Raw genomic sequence first — 20,451 nt, forward strand, 5'->3', positions numbered from 1 at the left:
TTACAAGAAGGAACGGTGAAGAGCTGCCCTGCCAGCTCTGGCACTCTTTGGGATTTTGCTGTTATTTCTTGGTCAGTCAACCAGCATGCTCAAGATGAAGGGAGGGTCTGGAGGCATCTGGGCAAGAGGGCAGCAATGGAAAGAGATGAAAGAAAGCAGGACTGCATGGAAATATAAAAAACTGTGCCTTGGAGAGGTCTCCAGAGAGACGACAGAAACAAGACTTGCAAGATGGCTGGCATGTTGAAGAAAAGGAAGCCAAGAGAGTGAAACCCTAAGCCTGACCTATAACTATCTTAGACTGGCATAGATAATGATAAGCTGACAGCTGAAACTAATGGCAAAACTCAATGCATTGTTTGTCACTGGAGAAGAAACCTGATTCTCATGCGAAGAAATATAAGGGCTTAATTGGTGTTTATGAGAAGTCATGTTGTCATGTTTAAAAATCTGAGTCTGGAGCAATTACCATGTTGTTGACTGTATAGGATTTCTGTCTTGTTTGAACATAACTTAGTAAGCTTTGCAGATAGAGCTCACAGGCACAATCCACCTGGATGTTTTCCTGTACATGATCCATAGATACAAATGTGTGCATAAGTGCACTAGTTTCCTATTTTTCTAGGGGGCGTGTGCAGAGGGACTTCCAAATGTCCCATAAATGGGGCTAAACCAGCAGGGCAGCTTCAGGGTATCTATTCCATACTCTTTCACTAAAACCTTTTATACCAAAGGGCTGCTACTCAGCTTACTTTTCTCTAGATAAGCTCTTGAGATGCGTTTAAGGAGAGGGCAACAGGATGACTGCCTTTCTAGTTTCTAGGCAGCATCTTGGATTCAGGTTGCAGACCTGTGCACTCTTCTAGACTTACCTGTGAGTCAGGGGAGGGTGGTGACTTCTCTCTCAGCAGGTCCCCTGATCCACTGCAGCTTTTATTTGAGCTTTATGGGAGTTATCCAAAGTGGGGAACTCCATTCCCAAACATCTAGGGGAGGAGTGGGCATTACTGGTAAGCATATCTGAGACATACAATGGATGACTGAGAAATTACAAAAAATGTCTGATATCCAGTCCTATTCAATTATTGTTATCATGGTGGAGAATTATATTCCACCTATTTCAATGGAACTCAAGTAATCCTTAGGCAGCTGCCCATCCTAGCACTGATAAGACCCAGAACTGCTTTGCAGAGGTAAGTCTTGCATCTCTATCTTATAGCTCTGTCTATAGGGACATACATGGGGAAATGTGATTGGGGAAGACACCCAAACCTTTACTATATTGCAATAAAAAATTACCTTCCCAAAGCACAATATTATCTGACACCTCAGTACTTCTGGGTATAGCCACAAACTATATACCCAAACTAGTTTAATAGTTGTTCCATCATTCCAAGGAGCCCAAGGAACTAAGGGAGATATCAAAGCTAGGAACAGTATCTTTGATGGTCTGTAATTCAGCATCACTGGTGATAGGAATGAGACAGGAATGTAGCAATTAAGAAAACTGTGGCCCTGTGTTAACTGAGGGAGCTTAAAGTGACTGATCTAGAATAGCCGCAAATAACTAGCTGGAGCTCCAGGGGTAGAAGATTACAAGGAAATGGTCAAATTTGGGTAGAGAGAAAAAAAGGAGGGCATTGTTCTTGGCTGTATATTGTGCTGGATGGCAAAATATAACCTGCCACTTCTTATGTATTGTATGTCATAAATCTGCAGCCCGGTAGCTGGTAGTACAGCATTTGTGCTCACAAATTAGGAACTAGTTGTATAAATGTGAGCACTGTGATCCATGCCAACAGCAATATTCATCTGAGTCCTAATAGTGCCACCTTTATTATTCCCAGCATATATCCTGCTGTTGTCTGAAACTGCAGAAAGTGCATGCATGCAGAATAAAGTTGGAGGTAGATGAAATATTTGGAAGCAAGCAGCGAAGACAGGGGGATTGGAACAAAGAGGTGTCAGCCAACATATCTGAAACCAATTTGATCATTTTCAAGTCTGCAACAATTATTTTTCTTTATTAACCTCCACAAAGAATCAACGGTTGAATTTCTTGAAGGCCATCACCTGGTACAAAGGAAGCATTTGCTTTCATGGAGAAACTAGCAAGCAGTTGCTTTGCTAGAATAAGTTAAAGTGCTACTTTCTGGGGAAAGTTATATTTCCCAAAGCAGTCTCTCTCAAACTCCTTTGAACAGACTCTACTTGTAAAAAGCAAAACCAAAAAAAATTACTCCCATCTTTTGAGATGTGCACACGTCTAACCTTGCACCAAAGATTTGTTCAAAGTGAGAATATGCAGTAGAGTCCTGTGTGTTTGTGTGTGTGCATGGAGGATCTGTTATTGTGTGGGAGGATCTGTTGACTAGAAAATTAATGTAACAATGACATTGCAAAGGAATAGGAAAGAGCCTATCTGAATTCATCCTAAAGTCACAGACAGGATAACTTCCTTAGACTAGAGGACGAAGAACTAACACTGGCTCATCTTCTAAGGAACAACCTTGAGAAGAGGCAGAAATGTTTTGGAGTGGCCCCAACTTATACTGGAATACCACAATATGCAAATTTAACTTGCTCATCCAGAACACAGAGGAAGCCATGACAGTCCATTAAAAAATAAAAATCCACAGATGAATAAATCCCTGTATTAGGACAAAGAAAAATGGCACACGATCATGAACAGGCTTTTAATTTCTCTAGAACTCTTAATTAAGGTGGCAGAGAGCATCTGTAGGGAATGGGCAGGTAAGGTGACACAGAGGAAGAGTGACTAGTTTGCTAGAATCTCAGTCAACATTTACTGGGAAGTGGGTTGTAGGGAAAAAGCAGACTAAGAGAGTCATGCTATGTGCTCCTGTGCAAGGACTAGTCCCACTGAATTCAGTGAGATTTACTTCTGTCATTACATACAGAATTGCATTTGGCTGAACAAGGTGCTACACAGGTTTCCAATCCCTCCTAGGACTGCTGGGACAAAGAACTACCATCTCATCATTGTGTTGAATCAAAACACGGGGTCTGCAACACTATCCACCTCTTCCAAAGATGCTGCAGTAGCAGGAACACCTACTAGTCCCAAGAGGAAAATAGTTTTCACTAGCACAACAATTTAGCATAAACTATTACTGCAGGAATAAGAGTAGATCATCAGGACTTTCCCTTTCTGACCTCCACAGGCCAGTCCTCAAAATGATCATTCAGGGAAGTTTCCAGCTGCACCAGCCATACTATTTTCCATTGCGTTTAGTAGCTGCTGTGTCATGTTAGCAAAACAGCAGTACTGGCTGCTGCTTCAGGAAACATTTTGACTCTTCCAGAGTTAACAGCTTCCCCAGTCACTCACCAGTCACTTCAATATGGCTCATCAAGAGACTGTGCAACCTGTTCAGTTCTAAGCTGCCAAAGACAGAAGATTCCCACTTCCTCAGACTGTTATCCTTTCTTGGAGCTTCCTATCCACCCTCTCCAAGGGCCCATCTTACATTTCAAAAACACAAGTCATAAAATTAATCGATATCCTGGGCTAACGTGAGCATCACTGAGCACCTGCTGCTCCTGGAGACTACAGACCCTGCTGACTGGGTGGCCACGCTTCCTAGTTTACAGAGCTCAGTCCTCTACTTGAAGGCATTCTCCTCTTTTTAAAGGGCTGTCCCAGTTCAAGTCTGATTTCAAGATAAAGAGCCCTAACCATCTTTTAAGTGATGTGTTTTCCATTTTTTTAAAATTGGCAACGTGCAAGAGCCCACCTACATGCTGTTTTTCTTCCCGACTGATTCTTCTTGTACACTTCCCCTTTTTTGGCCACATGTGACTGGCCACCTACCTGCTGCTTTCCTCCCTTGCCGAGTCTTCCTGTTCACGTGACCTCTCGTGTGTGGCAAAGCAAAGAGCAGTAACCTCTGCACACCCCCAGAGAAGGGAAAGCATCGAGCGCCTCTTGCCCAGTGTCCCTTTCCCACCCCTCTACTGCCAATACCAGCCATGAACTAGAGGTTTGCTCCTTGGGCCACAATTGCAGAAGCTGCATCACCTGTTTCTTCCATCTTCAGTTCAGCACAGAGCTGGCCCAATCCAATAAGCAGTGCAGCTGGCTTCTGGAGCAGGAGGGTTCAAGCAGCCCCAAAACAGCAAGGAGGGGAGACCTGAAGGAAGAATTCCTCAAATCATGTGGACTGGGAAATGCTGGGACTTTTAGGGCTCCCCCCCCCCACTCTCTGGACATGCAAGGGAGCGCTCCCTTAAAGCCTCATTCCATTCCCAGTAGGGTGAAGTGATGCAGTTTGGCAAGCTACTGCAGAGGGAACAGAACTGGTGTTTTCCACTCCACAGCTGCTTAAGCAATGAAAAACTTGCGGGTGGGGAAGGGAGAGTATGTTTCACCAAACGGTTTCAACTAATGCATTAAGCACTTGCAAAGACTGATTTTTAAAAAAATAAAGAAGCAAAAGATGTTTTTTAAAAAGCTGTATATTTGAAACCTTGCAATTGTGTTAATTTGCACATGCCTGCTGGTATTTTTTGCAGACTGATACCCACCTTTTATGGGCTGTTCATAATAGCTTATATTGAGAAAGAAGGGGTATGACATATTGCAATGGATATGCTTAAATCAGAGACAGGAAACTTGGAGCCCTCCAGATGTTAGACAATTGACCCCCAGTATTCCTTGCCAGTGGTCATGATGGCTGAAGTTGATTGGAACTTATCTCTAACATGATCTGAAGGACATAGATCTCCTTACCACTCTCACTGTAGCATTATGCTTCCTGCGATGTCTCTCTCTCACAGTGTGCAGGATGCATTGAACGAATGTGTTGAGTTTGATCCTACTCCACTTTGCAGCATGTGTGAAAGAGGAGTTTTTTTTTTCTAATGTAGGGCAGCTTTGTGCACCAGAACTATCTGTAGGATGCCCAAAACTCTCATCATTGATGATGCTAGTTAGGCCAGATGAGAGCTGTCAGCCAAAACATTTGAAGGACCAAGTTGGCTACCCCCGATATAAGTTAAAAAGAAACATTCAAGAAGAACATTCTTGCTTCTCTCTCCATCATCCTTTTGCAATCTGATTATATTGCAAAACTAGCTACTAGGATACAGAGAACCGCAAAGCTGGTTGAGCTTCTTTTAGCATTCTGTGGTGCATTGTAATAGCCATGAATACATCAAAATGATAGGCTCATATAATTAAGTGTAATCAAATACTGAGACAGCTTAGCTCTTGCATGTTCTTTTGTCTCTTCTTCGCTTGTGCATGAGCAACACAATCAGATTGTTCCAAAGCTGCCCTCTAGCGATCAGACCAAAGCAAAATGGTGGTTTTCAAAAGAATACTTTTTTCAAGTAGTGCAAATTATCACTTCCATCCTGCTGCCTTGAACTCTGCAGAACAGGGCCAGGATAGGCAGCCAGGGCTGTTAAACAGGAGATGAAGGACAAAATGATACATTCTCCATTCCATTTACAGATGTTGGCAGATGAATGTTATGTTGAGACTGCTGAAAGAACAATGTCCTTCACTGCACCGGAAGACAACAGGATAATGCATGGGGGGCAGAGAAGGCTACCTGGAACACACAGCTCTGTCCTCCAACAGAGAGAAATGTGGGGGGGGGGAGAAGCTGCCTCTGCACCCCCTGCTTATGGTGACTAACCTCACTGCACCTTATGACCAGCCTTGCATTCAAGGCTTTTAGAAATACCTGTGATGCCATGGCCACTAAAGCATATGCTGAGAACCAGAAGAGTGCAGGCTCTGGGGCCCATCCAGATGTCTTAAACAAGATCTAAGCGCCACTGGAAAGGAGCTTGTATATTATCTGTTGATTTTAGGACAAGTACACCTGCTTAGTCTAAGACTAATTCTATGAACGTTGTGGTGGGGCTTGTGGATGATCATGTTGTCTGAACTAAGAAGCACTGAAGCAGTTTAAGAGAGTAGTGAGGTGTACGTCATTCATTCCACTGACACATTTAGTTGAAAAAGGCAGTTTTGGTAGCTAAAGAAAAACCTGTCTGACCACAAGTAAACATGGGCTGAGTATACCCCTCCCACACAAAAATTACTGCTACTTCTCAGAGAGATGAAGAATCCTTTGAAAAAGAAGTGATCCCTCTTTCAAAGCCACCTTTATCTCTCTGAAAAGTAGCATTGCTCCTTTGCGGTTCCATGTTCCAAAAGGCACAACTCATGTTCCGTCTTCAGCCATTCAAGGCAAGGCTCCGTGTTTGCGGCCCACTTCAGTGAAGGCTTCCACACATCGATCAATATCCTCTTCACTGTGAACTGCAGAGATCTGCACCCGGATACGAGCTTTTCCCTTGGGCACCACGGGGTAGCTGAATCCAATGACATAGATGCCTGTTTGGTAAGAAACAGGGGAATTGCTGTCATAGAATTATAGAATGGTAGAGTTGGAAGGGGCCAAGACAACCATCAGGTCCCAACCACCTGCTGTTGCAGTTCACCAATTTATACCATCCCACTCAGATGACCGTCAGGTTTTTGCTCTGGTTTATTCTGAAGCTGTTTTGGATGACATATTATGGTTCAATGTATTTGCATGCCTTATTACTTTATCTTTATTTTGTAAATTGCCTGGAGTGCTTTTAGAAATGCAGTTAATAAGATAAAGAGGGATAAGCCTAGCGGAGAATAATTATCTCTAAGAACAGTAATATGTCCTGCTATGTATACATCTGCCTCCTCTAGGAGGCACATCTTAATTTGGTGAGAGGATTTGACAGTGACAGCAAAGCCAAGAGCAATGCCACCAGAAGGCCAGACTATCTCATTAGCCTGGTCTCCTAGTGGGGTTGCCCAAGGCAGGGCGGTGAAAGCTGAGATGCCAAAGTAAGATGCAACCACCCTCTTCAGGAGCAATCAACACATGTGTAGGGATAACTCTGATGGTAATGGAAGCAGAGAAACTCCTGAAGGGCAGCAACCGTGCAGTAGCTGAAGGGGACACCGGTGGAGGATCTTGCAGAGACAATGACCTACCAACTAACTCTGGTTAGTACTGTGCAGTAGAAGACATCGATAAACTGCTTTTGAATATTTCTTATCCTGAAAACCCTGTGATGAAACAATCCAAAATGAAGCAAGAGATAATGCCAGAAGATGAGACACCCAAGTCAGAAGGCACTCAAATGGCTACTGAGGAAGAGCAATGCTTAAATATGAACAGTGCTGCTGCTAATGAAAAATGAGATCGCAGCTGAAAAGAAGCCTAGCAGTTGACATGCACCGAGGTGAATATGAAGTCCAGTACTGCACAACATATACAATTGGAACATGCAATGTGAGAAGTATGACTCAAGGCAAATGGGAAACCATCAAGAAATGGAACAGTTAACATTGGAATACTTGGTGTGAACAAACTAAAGTGAACTGGAATGGGACATTTTCAGTCAGACAAACCCAAAGTGTTTTACTTGGAAAATGGCAAACTCAGATGAAACAGCGTGGCAATAATAGTGAAACAAGATGCAGCGCTGGCAGTAATGAGTTACAATGTGAAGTCTGACCAAATAGTATCAAATTTCTTGGATAATCTGCCAATATAACCATCATTCATGATTGCATTCCAACAACAGATGTTGAAGAAGAAATCAAAAATGTTATACAAACATCCAGGATGAAATTGGTAACACACCAAAGCAAGACATGTTGATAAGCCTAGCTGGCTGGAAGACAAAAGTATGAAACTAAACAGAAACAAACATTGTGGGAGAATTTAGCCTAGGTGTTCGAAGCAAAGCAGGAGAATGACTCACAGAATTCTGTGAAACTGAAAATCTGTTTCTAACAAATACATACTTCAACAAGTCAGAAGATAGTCCACATGGACATCACCAGTGAAATCAAATAAACTACATAATTGGAGAAACTTCATTCTCACTGCCAGAAGAACAGGAACAGATTGTAGCAGTGAATATGAACTAGTAATATCAAAATTTGGAGTAAAGCTGAAAAAGATCACTAACAGAATAGTGTCAAAATGCAACTTAAATAACATCCCTGAAGGATTTGAAGTCATGTTAGTAACAGAGTGGCAATACTGAATTCAGTTGACTGTAAGTCAAAGAACTGCAGACTGAAACCAGAGGCATTATTAGGGAAGAATGCAAAAAGACAATTCCTGTAGTGAAAATTAAACAAACAAAACTAGATATGACAGATGAAACACAATATCTAAGGAAAAGCAAGAAACACAAGCAAAAGAATCTTGAAAGCAACTTTTTAGCAACTATCATGTAGAGGCAAAAATAACTGTTACAATAGCCAGAACAAGGAAATACAGCAACAAAAAGGAAAAACAAAACAAGAAATCTCTTCCAGAAGATTCAAGAAATCGAAGGGAAATTCAAACCTAGATTAGAAATGCTAAAAGAACATCAGGGAAACAGACTATCTCAGTGGTTTTCAACCTTTCCACAGTCTGGGACTAGCAAAAACATGCAAACCACCTTGGGGACCACTGAGTCAGAAACAAAAAGCACATACACATAATACAGTATTCTGTGTATTAGTTTCCAAACACAATACCAAAAACGAAAAAAAAGAAAAGAAAAGCAAAACATGCACATGGTGGGCATGTCGTGAGTGGAGCTGGCTGGAACCAGAGGTCAGACTAGATGGCCCGGGAGACCCCTTTTGACTCGCTCTGTTTCTATGTTTCTAAAAAGAAAATAATTCAAAACAACCAGAAACTGAGCAAGGAAAAAAGCCAACAAAAGAACAAAATACTGAATACTGGCACAGCATGGCTCCCACCAAGACATCTTGGGGGAAGACCAACTATGGGGAAGACCAACTGTGAGATGGATCAATTCCATAAAGGAGTTTCCAGGGCTGAGCAGGTCTAGGGCATTTTGGAGAGCATTCATTTACAGGGTCACCGTGAGTCAGAAACAATTTGATGACACACAGCAACCACCGACATATAGCATATTCATTGCAACAGATCCACTTAAGTTTCAGTAAGAACACTGCAATATTTTATTTCTTCCCCTTTGTTTTGGTTTTGGCTTCAATTTCAAAAAGCACAATGAAGAAAATTTGGGGTGGGTGGGGGGAAGCCTAGCAGAGGCAGTGGGTAAATGACATGAGCAAAAGCTGAGGTAATTGATGCTGTTCTGGTGCCAGAACATCCAATGGACTGGCTGAGCTGGGATTTTGTCATGGAATGCTCAGAACCCAAGGTATTAAGGAATTTCCATTACACTCCTCCTGTGATGGAAAAAAAACTTGGGAGACAAGTGAACAGAAGCAAGAAGGGTTTAATTAATTAGAAAACTTAACTGAACTTTGGGCCAGGAGGAACTGTGTGCTTTGGAGTCCAATAGTGAGACAGGATGAGCAAAAAAAGTGATTGATATATCTAGGTGTCTAACTTTGTGTCCTGGAGATGTTTTGGATTACAATTGCCATCAGTCTTAGTCAGCCACTGATGCTGGTAATTGTAATCAAAATACTTGAATGGAACCAGCTTTGGAAAGACTGACCTAGATCCTGAATTCTGCCATTTATGACTTTTATGGCCACGGAAACCTTGTGACCTGTTAATCCAAAAAAGAAAATGAAGGCCAAAACAGTAATTTAAGGGGGAATTTTACCATGTCCATTTGAACTAACTGGACACTTTTTTGGCTTCATGGTCCTAAGATTGTGTTGTTGGTAGCACTGAACACTGTGGCAATTTTAAGAGCTGCGTCCAAGAATCTCTAGGTATGTCACAGAAGGTCTGCATCATGGAACAGTAGTGAGTGGGGCAAAGGGGAAAGGATTGACTCTCCTGATGCAGGAGCTCAGCAGGTTTTTCTTCTCTTCCTCCCTAAGGGCAGCCAGAAAGTTTCCCTGACTTGCTTACTGATTCTATCTGTTGCTTGAGATTGGCTTTACATGAAATGAAATGGGGATACGAGGGCCAGCATTCCGACTGAGATAGCTGTCAAACAATGGAAGGGGCCACTTAGACCTTCCCATCTAACACAAAGATCTGAAACCCAGGGTGTCCAATTTTGGGAAGTTTGGGAACTGTTTTCACTCTCTTTCTCCATCATTCCAAGGCAGGCTGCACCTCCCATCTACAGCATTGTAAATGCCAGAAGGCATTTGTCAGAACAGCATTTAAGTGTTGTCAAGAATGGTTACAGAACATCAAAAAACTCAACATTTGTTTGCTTCCAGGCTTTCTCTCTCTCTTTGTGTGATCTAGAGTAGCTATGGAGCATTAGAAAGGTAAAAAAAAAGGGATTAAAATGTTCATTCTAGATGCAATTTTCTCCCCTCCCCCGGGTTTCTACCATTTTGGGGTTAAGTTGGGGGACACTGTAATGCAAGCTACCTTAGGCAATCCTAGGACTGACTGGGCAGTATATCTGAGAATAAAAATACCATGGGCTACATAAGCCTCCCTTGTCTCAAACTGATTACCTCTCTTCAGCATGTCATCAGCCATCACTGAGGCTAACCGAGCATCACCCAGCATCACAGGACAAATTGGATGATTATTGCCCGAAATGGTGAATCCAGCTGCTGCCATCTTGCTTCGGAACCTGCAAGGAAGAGGAAAACCTTCACTGTGGGAAAGCCTAGGCTTGTGGGCTTGGCATCTCTATAGATTATATGAACACATCAACCCTCTCTCTCTGAGTTGAGTGTGTGAGAGAAATTGCATACTAATTTTACTTTTTCCTAGCTTGTGCCAGAGAAATACCTTTGATAGACAGCACTCCCTTTAAGAAAGCTCAGGTGTTAAGTGCCAACAACTATAGAACCAAGTAGGATCATTGGGAAGGAAGAGGGAAGTGCCAGGATGTTCTAGGAATCCCACAAGTTTTACAGAAATACAAAACATCTATAGTTTAAAAAAGGCAAACCTCTCCAGAACAGCCCAGTGGGCTTATTTAATGGCCGATGACCAAGGAGTAAGGTAATGCCAGTTGCTTTAGAGAAAGTATTCCCAATAGAGGAGCACAGGGAGAAAGGAATAATTTTCTAAGAAAAAGCAATGGAGAGCAATCTATTTTTAACCTGGTACGTAGAAGGTGCACTTGTGGAAATATTATTACCTGTTACAAAACTGGCTGACCCAATGAGGGAATAATCTCTGTGGAACCCAGATGGAGTCCTGTCAGCCAGAGGCAGGCAGACTAACCACAAGGCATTCCTCAGTCCCTGTGCCAAAAGGATTGTATTCCCCATGCAGAGGAGGAGCCAGACAAGTGAAGGGTATGACTCCCAGGAGCGGACCACTTATAAGCCAAAACAACTGAAGGGTCACAGCTCCCATGATCCATTAGCACTGTTGTAGGGTTGATGGGAATTAAAGGCCAAAATGTCTGGAGGGACATGAATTCCCTGTCTACTACAAACAACCTTGGAAGCATGCAGAGGTTCTAGATAAATGACGTCCTCCCTTACTGTGCAGTCTTGGCAGCCATGGACTGTGCAATGGCATTGCTCTCCATGAGAAGATCCAGAGCCTTGGAAGCACATCCCACAACAGCAGGAGGCAGGCTATTGGAGAAGAGGTAAGGCCGAGAACGTTGGCGCAGGAGGTCAATGAGTGCCTTGGGGCCAGTTGTATACCCACCTGCAAATAAAAACCATCATCACAATTACACGGCAGGACTGCTAAGCTTGTGATCCACCAAACAGCCATGCATTGTGGTTTGCCAAGTATTTGACACACTGTCCCCGCATGGCTTCTGCAATCCTAGGCAGGCAGCAAAGACGGGAGATTATTTCAAGACTCTGATGAGTTACCAGACTCTGTTCTTGGAGGATCTTAGAGCAGGAGAGACCATCCAATAGCTTCACCTCACACTGAACTTAGGGGCCAAATCCCATTTTGAAGGTGCTCTCGGGGGCTGTGTTCCAGTGGTGGGCAGGACCAAAGGGCCAGCACAGTTTAGCTTAAAGTTCTTGTTGCCAGTAACAAAACCTTTGGAGAAGTACTTCAACGGTTTATAGAATGGGGGATCTGCACACCAGCTGGTAAACCACCACTGGCCAGAAGGTGGCCAGGGCAACAGGTTATGGTCTTCTGGGGAACCCCAAAGGGCTGGATTGGTCCCGTGGCCTGAAGTTCTGCACCGCTGCTCGAGGGACCTTTTGTAGCTCCTGGCATGGTGTTATGCAGGGCAGGTTGGCATCCGTGGTGACACGACTAGAAACAGGATGATGGGACGGCAGGAGGACTTGCTGTTCCCCAGCCCTAAGAATTCCTTTGAATGCGCTCAGTGGAGGGGTCTGGCTCATTCTCCAGCCTGCAGTGCTAGCATATGAAGAGAGGGTGGCACTCCTGGTAGCTCTGGCAAGTCATACTGCAAGACAAAGCTTGCCCCCAAACATCCTTTCCCCACATAGTCCATGGAGATCTACTTGGTAGATCAGTCAGGGAGCTTAAGCACACAGCTTAGTATGCACAGGTGAGAGTACAGGATGAGGTGCAGGTGAGAACACAGGTTGACAGGGGAGGGATGGAGTGCTCTGTCTTTCTGCACCCAACGAAGAAACCAATCAAGCTGCCAGAGTTGGGAAGGCCCCCTCCTTCACACCTAGCAAAGAAATACAGCAGGTTCCCAGAAAAAGGACAAAGATATACATCCCTTCTCTGCTAGCCCAAAGCAGTTTTCTCTTTTCTGGCAGGCCCATAATTTTTGTGTACTGATTGATACGGCTGAGACATATAGCACCATATTTAGGCAGCATGACTGCAGTAGATGATCTCTGCAGCCCTGCAACTTGCTGATTCTCGCAGCTTGCTTTTCCTTCCCTGCCCCTGCTTCAATGTGTAGCCAGCCACTTAAGTTTTTAGCCCACAGAACTATCCACTGTGTCCCCCAAACCTTCTGCATGGAAGAGGAGAGAGATCTCTGGCAAACTCTTTTTGACACAAGCTGCTTTGGGTTTCTATTTGTAGAGAAAAGCAGGGCATGAGTTGCAACACTGATAGAAATGGTTCTGTAGTTCCCCCAAGTTTCTAGCTAGGACAGTGCCAGTTTGAAACTGCACCTGCTGCTCCCCCAAGCGCCTTCCCAAGTGTCGAGTTGATTACAGTGACTTGATCCATCACTCCCAAGAGCTCATCAGTGCCCCTTAAAGAAAAGAATAAACGTATTAGCCTAGGCAGTTTAGCTACAGGCCTCACACCATAACTACAACACCAAACCAGCTTGCGGAGCTATCACATGCAGTTTTACTGCTACAACAGAGTAAGAACACGCCAAAGGACAGTGCAACCAGACATGCAAAAGCCATCCAGATTAATGGAACACAAACCACTATTTGCTAGCCTGTGCTGGGCACAAGGCTTCATAGGCAAAGGGCTCCCAAATTCTGACGTATCAGAGGTCAAGAGAGAATCATATCATCACTGCCCAGTGCTTTTTACACCTCCTCTGAGGCAGCCAGTGAGAGGATACAGGGATATGTGGAGCACTGGTACAGCCATTATGACAGTTTTTAACCTGTTGCCAACACTAAAATAAGGGATATGACAAAAGATGCTCCCGTACTGGAAGCCACTTTAATTTTGTTGTCCAAAGCATACATACTATAACAATTGCAAAAGCAGTTGTTCATTATTGTCTGCATTTTATCTATCTTTGTTTATTCAAAAGAAGGGCAGCCAAATTGTTTCAAACATCTGGCTTTGGCGTTCTTAAAACATCCACTTATTTCAACTTCTTGGATATCTTCCAAATTTTCACTCAGCACTTTTTTCAGTGTATGAGCAATGGATCCACACCCTTATTAGCAGTAATAAATCTGGCAATACTTAGCAAATTCTGTACAAACTCCTGACTGACTGACCAACTTAATCTGTTCTTCAAAGACCTCAAGAAAAATCACAAGTGGATTCAAAGCAACTGGATGTTTAAGTATTGGAATCATGGTATACCTTTCTCCCAAATGTTTTGTAAATTACATGGCATGATTGTCTGAACCCAACCATTGTCATTGCCCCAAAAGGAGCCTCCAACTTTTTATAATAACTAAACTGCTTGTTCTGGTTCCTGATTTCACGTTTTCTCCTGCTATTGATGTTTTTACAGATCATATTGTAACTATGTTTATATTGTATTTTGTATTTCCTAGATTAGCTTCTGCATGCCAATTTGAGGACCCTGTGGACAAAAACAATCTAACACAAAATAAACCTTAACAACTTTTCTCACCAATCACTGCAGATCAGTTTTCTTTGCTAAAGCCCTGAGCTCCAGAAATTGAGACAAAAGAGAGTAATTCAATTCCTTACCGTCCATTGGGCCCAAGGAATCCAGTAGCATGACACTCATCCACAAAAACAATGGCTTTGTATTTCTGACAGAGGTTACAGATTTCCTTCAAGGGGGCAATGTCACCATCCATGGAGAATGCCCCATCAGTTGCCACCATCCGCAGACGGTATTTCTGTGCAGGAGAGCAAGTGCCAGGTGAGCCATGGGAAACAAAGAGAACCCGAGAGAGCCACTGCGGTGTAATGGCTAGAGTGCTGGACTCAGGTGATGTGGGTTCTAGTCCTCACTCGGGACATGAAGCTCCTAGGTGACATTCAGCCAGTCACTGACTCAGCTTCACCTACCACAAGGAATTGTTCTGAGGATAAGTTGAAGAGAAGGCGCACCATGTAAGTACTGGGTTCCTTGCCAAGGGAAAAAAGTTGGCATATATATGTAATAATGAAAACTGTTTGTAGGAAGGAACATTTTAAAAATCAGTGCTCTAACCTTGATGTGGAGCAATGTGCTGTCAAACAGCCAAAGACAAGAGCACCAACTTACTTGTGCATCCTGCAGCTTGGCTTCCAGGTCCTGCATATCCATGTGTTTGTAACGATACTTATTGGCCTTACAAAGCCGGATCCCGTCGATGATGGAGGCATGATTCAATTCATCTGACAGGACTGCATCTTCAGGGGTCAGCAGTGCCTGAACCATTACAGGAAGCACCTCTTTACTGCATATCTCATTTCAGAAAATGTATTGCCCACTTTTCATTATGAAATAACCCAAAGCAGGATACAATACCAATAAAACACATATAAACATCATATAATCAGAAACAATTAGGACAGTTAAACAAAACGCATGTACAAATAATTTACAAGAGCAACATAGCTTCAGTTAAAAGTCTGAATGGACAACACTTATGGGGATGCCCATAAACCTCTGAGCACAGAGGATTATGGGCAACCTATGCAGGGTGGGAGTAGCACAGAGGCAATCTTGTCTCTGCAGTCCTTTTGCCCTTTGCAGCCTCTGTGAAGCAGCCAGCACTGTTCTTATCTACCTGGCTGCCAGGGGTGGGGGAGGGCAATCCAAGCACAAATGCCCACCTCTGAGGCTGAAGCGCTTTTCCAACATCACATCTGGGAATCCAAAGAATCCTATGGCTCCCTAGACACTATCTGGTAAAAATAGGATTGTTCTGCCCATGACTATTCTCCTGTAAAACTACAAAATGAGAAAGCCATTCTACAAGCTGTCCTAAAATCTTCTGGCACTTTTCTTTCCAACTTTTCTTTTTACTGCAAGGCTGGGATGCTTGTGCTATCAATTATGGCTCTCGTGAGTGATTAGAGTGTTTATTTTCCATACATTTAAGTTTTAACAGATTGTACACTTTTGCATTTTATTTTCATCTGACCTTACTGTTTACATTTTTCTCTATATTTCTGTCTATATTGGCATGCACACAAAATGCCAACAGAAGTTAGTATCTGCATTTGATAAAATCAGCTTTAGCCCATAAATGCCGAAGCTATAAAAATTAGTTGCCTTTATGCAACATACCAACAGGTCTACCATTCTAGATGTGAGAGCAAAGAGAGTTGTTTGTCACTTTCTGGAAGCCAACCCCAACCAGCCCCCTACAGAGAGAGTGCTATGAACCTCAAAGATTCCAGCGTTGGCATCAAAGCAGCTGGCATAAAGAATCGCATCTTCTCTCTGGTGGAAGCAAGCAATCTTCTCCTCGAGATCCTTGTGTATATTCTAAAAAGTTGTAGAGAACACAAAGAAAGGACTATGACGTTTCCAACTATTATTGCCAATGTGGCAAACACACAATTTAATTCATTTATCAATGCGACTATAATCACGTTTCATCAAGATGGGATCCAAACCAGGAATCCTAGTTCTTTTTTAATCCTGGTTTGAGTCCTTAAGACATCAGGCTTGAAAATACGGGCAAGTACATTGTCCCCAGGATTATTATTAAGACATAACACCGTTTTCACATGTTTCCACACCAAATATAGTTACGTTTTTGCAAAGGAGAGACAACTTAAGGTTCCACATTCCTACTCCTTCCTACCTGTGTTCCACAGATGAAACGGACAGAACTCAGGCCAGCACCATAGTTCTTCAGGGCATCCAGTCCAGAACGGATCACTTCTGGATGACTTGAGAGTCCAAGGTAATTGTTGGCACAAAAATTTAGGATATCTGCAACAATAACCACAATGAAGCTAGCGGGAAGAAGGGACATGATATTAAGCAGCACACAAACTTAAGTAGTTGTAGGTTTCTCACTTTGACTCTAGGAATGCGGGAAGCTACCTTAATCTGTGGGATTATCAAAATTACTATGGCCTTTTGTGAATAGCAGCTGATCTCTAGGAGTTTTGGCAGGCTTCTTACCTTGTCACCTGCTACCTGATCCTTTCAAGCAGACATGCTGGGAACTTCTACATGCAAACCATGTAGTCTAGCACAAATTAAGGATTCTCCCCAATAGTTAAAAGTAGGGGTGCCAGTTTCAGATTTTAAAGGATTTGGATCAGTACTGGAGGATTCTGGTGTGCATGGGACCAAAGGGAACAAGACTCAGTGATATTCATAGCATAAGGTTTCTGCTTGCTGTGGTGGTTGGTTCTGGCAGGTCTGTTGGTGTGGGCCTCTGCTTGGGACCTGGGGCCAAGTTCAACAGAGCATCTTGCTAGTGTGCATTTACCAAATCGTCTGAGCATGGACACAGAGTGAAAACAGTGCTGTTCTTAAGTAAAAAATTACAGCTTTATTCAAAAGATATTTGACAAGGAGTCAAACAGTTTTGGTATTCACACCCACACACATGATCTGGCAGCTACTACAGGGGCCAAAAATGATGTGTTTTCCCCCTCTTCACACCATTTGGTCAGCCATCCCACTTGGAAGCACATCAAGAAATCATGACTCAATGAGCTGAAGGGATAAAACAAACACAGCAAACATATAAAGCACAAGGTCAGAAGTATAGAACTATTCCAGCTCATGGAGCGTCATATGCTGAGCTTTTTCTGGTTATTCACATGACCACTACTGCTGCACCAGCAAATTAGACCCAAATCATATAGACCCTTTAAAAAGCAAAAAAATTTAGATGTGGATTTGAATTCAATTTGCATAATTTAATTTATATGTAGAGATGCAGGGTTATTACACTTCAAATAAAAACACAGTACATCTCACTACAGTAGAAAAGATTGTGAACAGATGACCAGCATGTCTGGTTAATCTGTTGACCTGGTGTTAACTGTCAGTAGTCAACTTCAAGGTCATGTCCAGTGGTTTCCCCTCTTTGGGAAGAGGTCTTTGCCTGGATTTGTTTTGTATTGGAACACTCCATAACATTTTACTGATGCATGTGATTTTTTAAATGATCTACATGCTACCTGGAAGTGAATGCATAGCCACAGAAATGGATTCTCCATGATCTTCTGACAATGAAAAGACTGTTGTTGCAGCACTGAAAGGATAACTGCACATCTCCTAAAATGCAATGGATTGAAGACCTTACAAACTTTCTACATCTCACAAGGGTTGTTTTCTATACTGCTAAACATCTTTGTTGCTGTTCTCAGACCTTATTCCAAGTTGGCTATGTCCTTCTTGGAGTTCAGTGCCCCAAACTGCACATATTCTGCCCTGTCCTTTAGGAGAAAGGACCTGAGACTGTCTCACCAACTGCCATGTCCCAAGACAGACCATCCCCAAACATAGCAGCATGGTCCTAATGACATTGCATGTTTTATTTTAATTTATAAGCATCTCTGGAATCCCATATAGGATGAAAAGATACAAAGAAATAAAATAATTGATATTTATTCTAAGGTTGATATTTTGCCTATAAGCATCTATTAGCCCAATCATGTAAAGTCTCAAAGTCAATGATACAAAGTTTACCATCCAAATTAGTCCCCACTGGGTCCTCAAAATTTGACAGCACAATTTAATAGAACAAAATGTTCAAATGAATAGCCTTGTTGTTGTTGGAATCTGAAGAAAATGTGCCAACGTGCTCTCACGCATGCATGCTCAAAAACTAGCCAAACCAGAATGCACTGTAAGTGCTACATTCTTTGATCAACATAGCTGCATGCTACACTTAAAACCCTTTGTATTTTCCTCTAATTCTTTCTTAATCCTAGATCAACAACCCATGTTTTCACATTATCCCAGCTATGTAAACACTCCCTGCCACTTCTCCTTTCAACACCAGTTTCAACTTCATTCTTGGCTAGACTATTATTATTTATTGAAAGTTAATTATATTGTACAACTGCTTTTTATCATACAGCACTACCATTTGAATGAAATAAACTCCTCAATTTCCATGTGATTAACTTGAAAATTTCTGATTTCATTAATTTTATTCTAACTACGACTTGTTGTGAGCTGCCCAGAGGTGCTGTGGCACAATTGGGTGGCATACAGATGTTTTAAATAAATAAAGCTGATTCCAACCCTTTTGTGCATGTAAAAAACAGAAAATGCTTTTTTAAAAAAATCCTAGCATTACTCATCATTCCAGGACACAAATAGGATTTCTTTGGTTTACAGATTGTATCTCACACCTATCAAAGGTGACACACACATGATTTTTAAAAGAGCACTTCCAAAGGTGCATATATGATGGTTCCCAGAGTGAGAGTTAATCAAATCAAATTATGCTATTAGGCGACTTTTATACAAAATTAATAAATGAATAACATGACTTATTAGTGTGACTTACATGACAAAAATATTAAAGTTAAAATGTTTTTAAGACTTTCTCATGTTAGTCACACACCTCCAGCGATGGTTAAGAAATGCTGCATAAGCATATGCAGGGTTGCATCCTTAGTGTCGCAAGACTTCACTGGAACTGCTGAAAGACTTCACTGGAACTGCTGAAAGACTTCACTGGAAGGGCTGCAACATTAAAACAGCTACAGTCATGCACATACGATTTTTGATGTAAGAGAATCTTCGGCAATATTCTCTTCGATCCATTTAGCTCAGTAGAAGCAACAATCCTATTTGCATAATGAGCTTGCGAAGGGGTTGAAGGCCTTCGGCAAACCACGCTCTCTTTCTAAAGGTTTCCATTTACAAAAATTCAACAAGGGCAGCTTTCAATGTCTGTCACACCCAGGAGCCCAAGAACAAAGATGATCATATTGTTCCTGGGCTGCCACAAAATAATCCTCCGCCTGCTTTTTTCTTTTTTAAGGTAACGCCTAACCAAAGCGCTTTCCCTTCTTCCTAGCTGCTTTCCACCTGAGCGCGAACGAGTCATTAACCCTAAATGGATCACACACTTACCTCCTTGGCTACCTTCTACGTGAATATGGGGCCCTTGCTTTGACGTGATCACCCTCTCGCTCTTCCAGGTCCCAGCGCCTCGAATGCCCTCGAGCTCTCCCTCCAGCACCTGCTTTAGCTGGGCCAAGGCCGACTGTTCCCGCCAGGGGAAGATTTGCCCCAGCGGAGCAAAACGGGGTCCGCAGAAGAGTCGCCCACACCACATGGCAATCGCTCGATCAAGCTCCACGTCCAGCTAGAGAGCGAGAGCGAAACGGAAGGGAGGTGTGCACTCATGGAGCCAATCAGAAGGCTGCGGGGACCTGCTCCCTAAAGCAACCAATCAGAGGGTTCATGTGGAGAGACACGGGAAAGGCAGGCGAGAGTAGTTGCTGGCGGAACCGAGCCTCGCGAAAGGCGGCGCGCGGGACGCTATTCATTCATTTCGTTCATTCATTTGGATGCAGGCAGGCAGGCATATTTATGTGTTAGTGCTGATCCGTTTATTGACACCAATTTAAAACCGGGTTGGACCAACGTCTGAAGAGAAGGTTATTGGTGGCTGATACTCCTGATAGCGATATGCTACCTCCAGTAGCAGAGGGAGCGTGCCTATGGACACCAGTTGCTGGATATGTGGGTGGGAGGGCGCTGTTGCGTTCATGCCTGGTTGTGAGATCCTGTGAACAGCTGGTTGGTTGTGAACTGTGGGATCCTGTGAACAGATTACTGGACTGGATGGACCCTTTATGTTTTATTAGATTTATATGCCACCTTTTTTCTTTTAAAGTACTCAAAGCAACTTACATCATTCTCTGCCTGCTCTCAATTTTATCTCCACAACAACAATCCTGTGAGGTAGGTTGGGCTGAGATT

The 20,451-nt window shown here is 42.9% G+C and overlaps 1 protein-coding gene across 4 annotated transcripts; it reads right to left on the minus strand.

The window, feature by feature from the left end:
- Positions 1 to 4,461: 4,461 nt before the first annotated feature.
- Positions 4,462 to 19,852, minus strand: GCAT (glycine C-acetyltransferase). 4 transcript variants are annotated; one of them, XM_044441249.1, is made up of 11 exons: positions 19,597 to 19,726; positions 19,082 to 19,203; positions 17,685 to 17,781; positions 16,346 to 16,476; positions 15,922 to 16,023; positions 14,812 to 14,958; positions 14,286 to 14,440; positions 13,040 to 13,122; positions 11,444 to 11,615; positions 10,454 to 10,575; positions 4,462 to 6,373 (listed from the first exon to the last, which is right to left on the minus strand). In XM_044441249.1, exons 3-11 carry the CDS (start codon positions 17,776 to 17,778, stop codon positions 6,222 to 6,224), a joined length of 1,158 nt encoding a protein of 385 aa, XP_044297184.1. In that variant the 5' UTR covers positions 17,779 to 17,781; positions 19,082 to 19,203; positions 19,597 to 19,726; the 3' UTR covers positions 4,462 to 6,221. The 4 variants fall into 4 exon arrangements, with proteins under 4 accessions (XP_044297184.1, XP_044297186.1, XP_044297183.1 ...); XM_044441251.1 differs by lacking the exon at positions 17,685 to 17,781; XM_044441248.1 differs by lacking the exons at positions 17,685 to 17,781; positions 19,082 to 19,203 and having other exon boundaries at positions 19,597 to 19,852.
- Positions 19,853 to 20,451: the final 599 nt, after the last annotated feature.

This window comes from Varanus komodoensis, unplaced genomic scaffold (assembly GCF_004798865.1).
Source record: "Varanus komodoensis strain SLA01 unplaced genomic scaffold, ASM479886v1 scaffold39, whole genome shotgun sequence".
NCBI lineage: Eukaryota > Metazoa > Chordata > Lepidosauria > Squamata > Varanidae > Varanus > Varanus komodoensis.

Bases quoted from the DNA above. Each gene is read 5' to 3' on its own strand.
- GCAT (XM_044441248.1), bottom strand. From the start codon at position 19,801: ATGTGGTGTGGGCGACTCTTCTGCGGACCCCGTTTTGCTCCGCTGGGG. The intron at 16,477-19,596 runs GTAAGTGTGTGA...TTATTGTTGCAG, and splicing joins CGTAGAAGGTAGCCAAGGAG to ATATCCTAAATTTTTGTGCC. The intron at 11,616-13,039 runs GTGCAGTTTCAA...TTTTATTTGCAG, and splicing joins GGCGCTTGGGGGAGCAGCAG to GTGGGTATACAACTGGCCCC.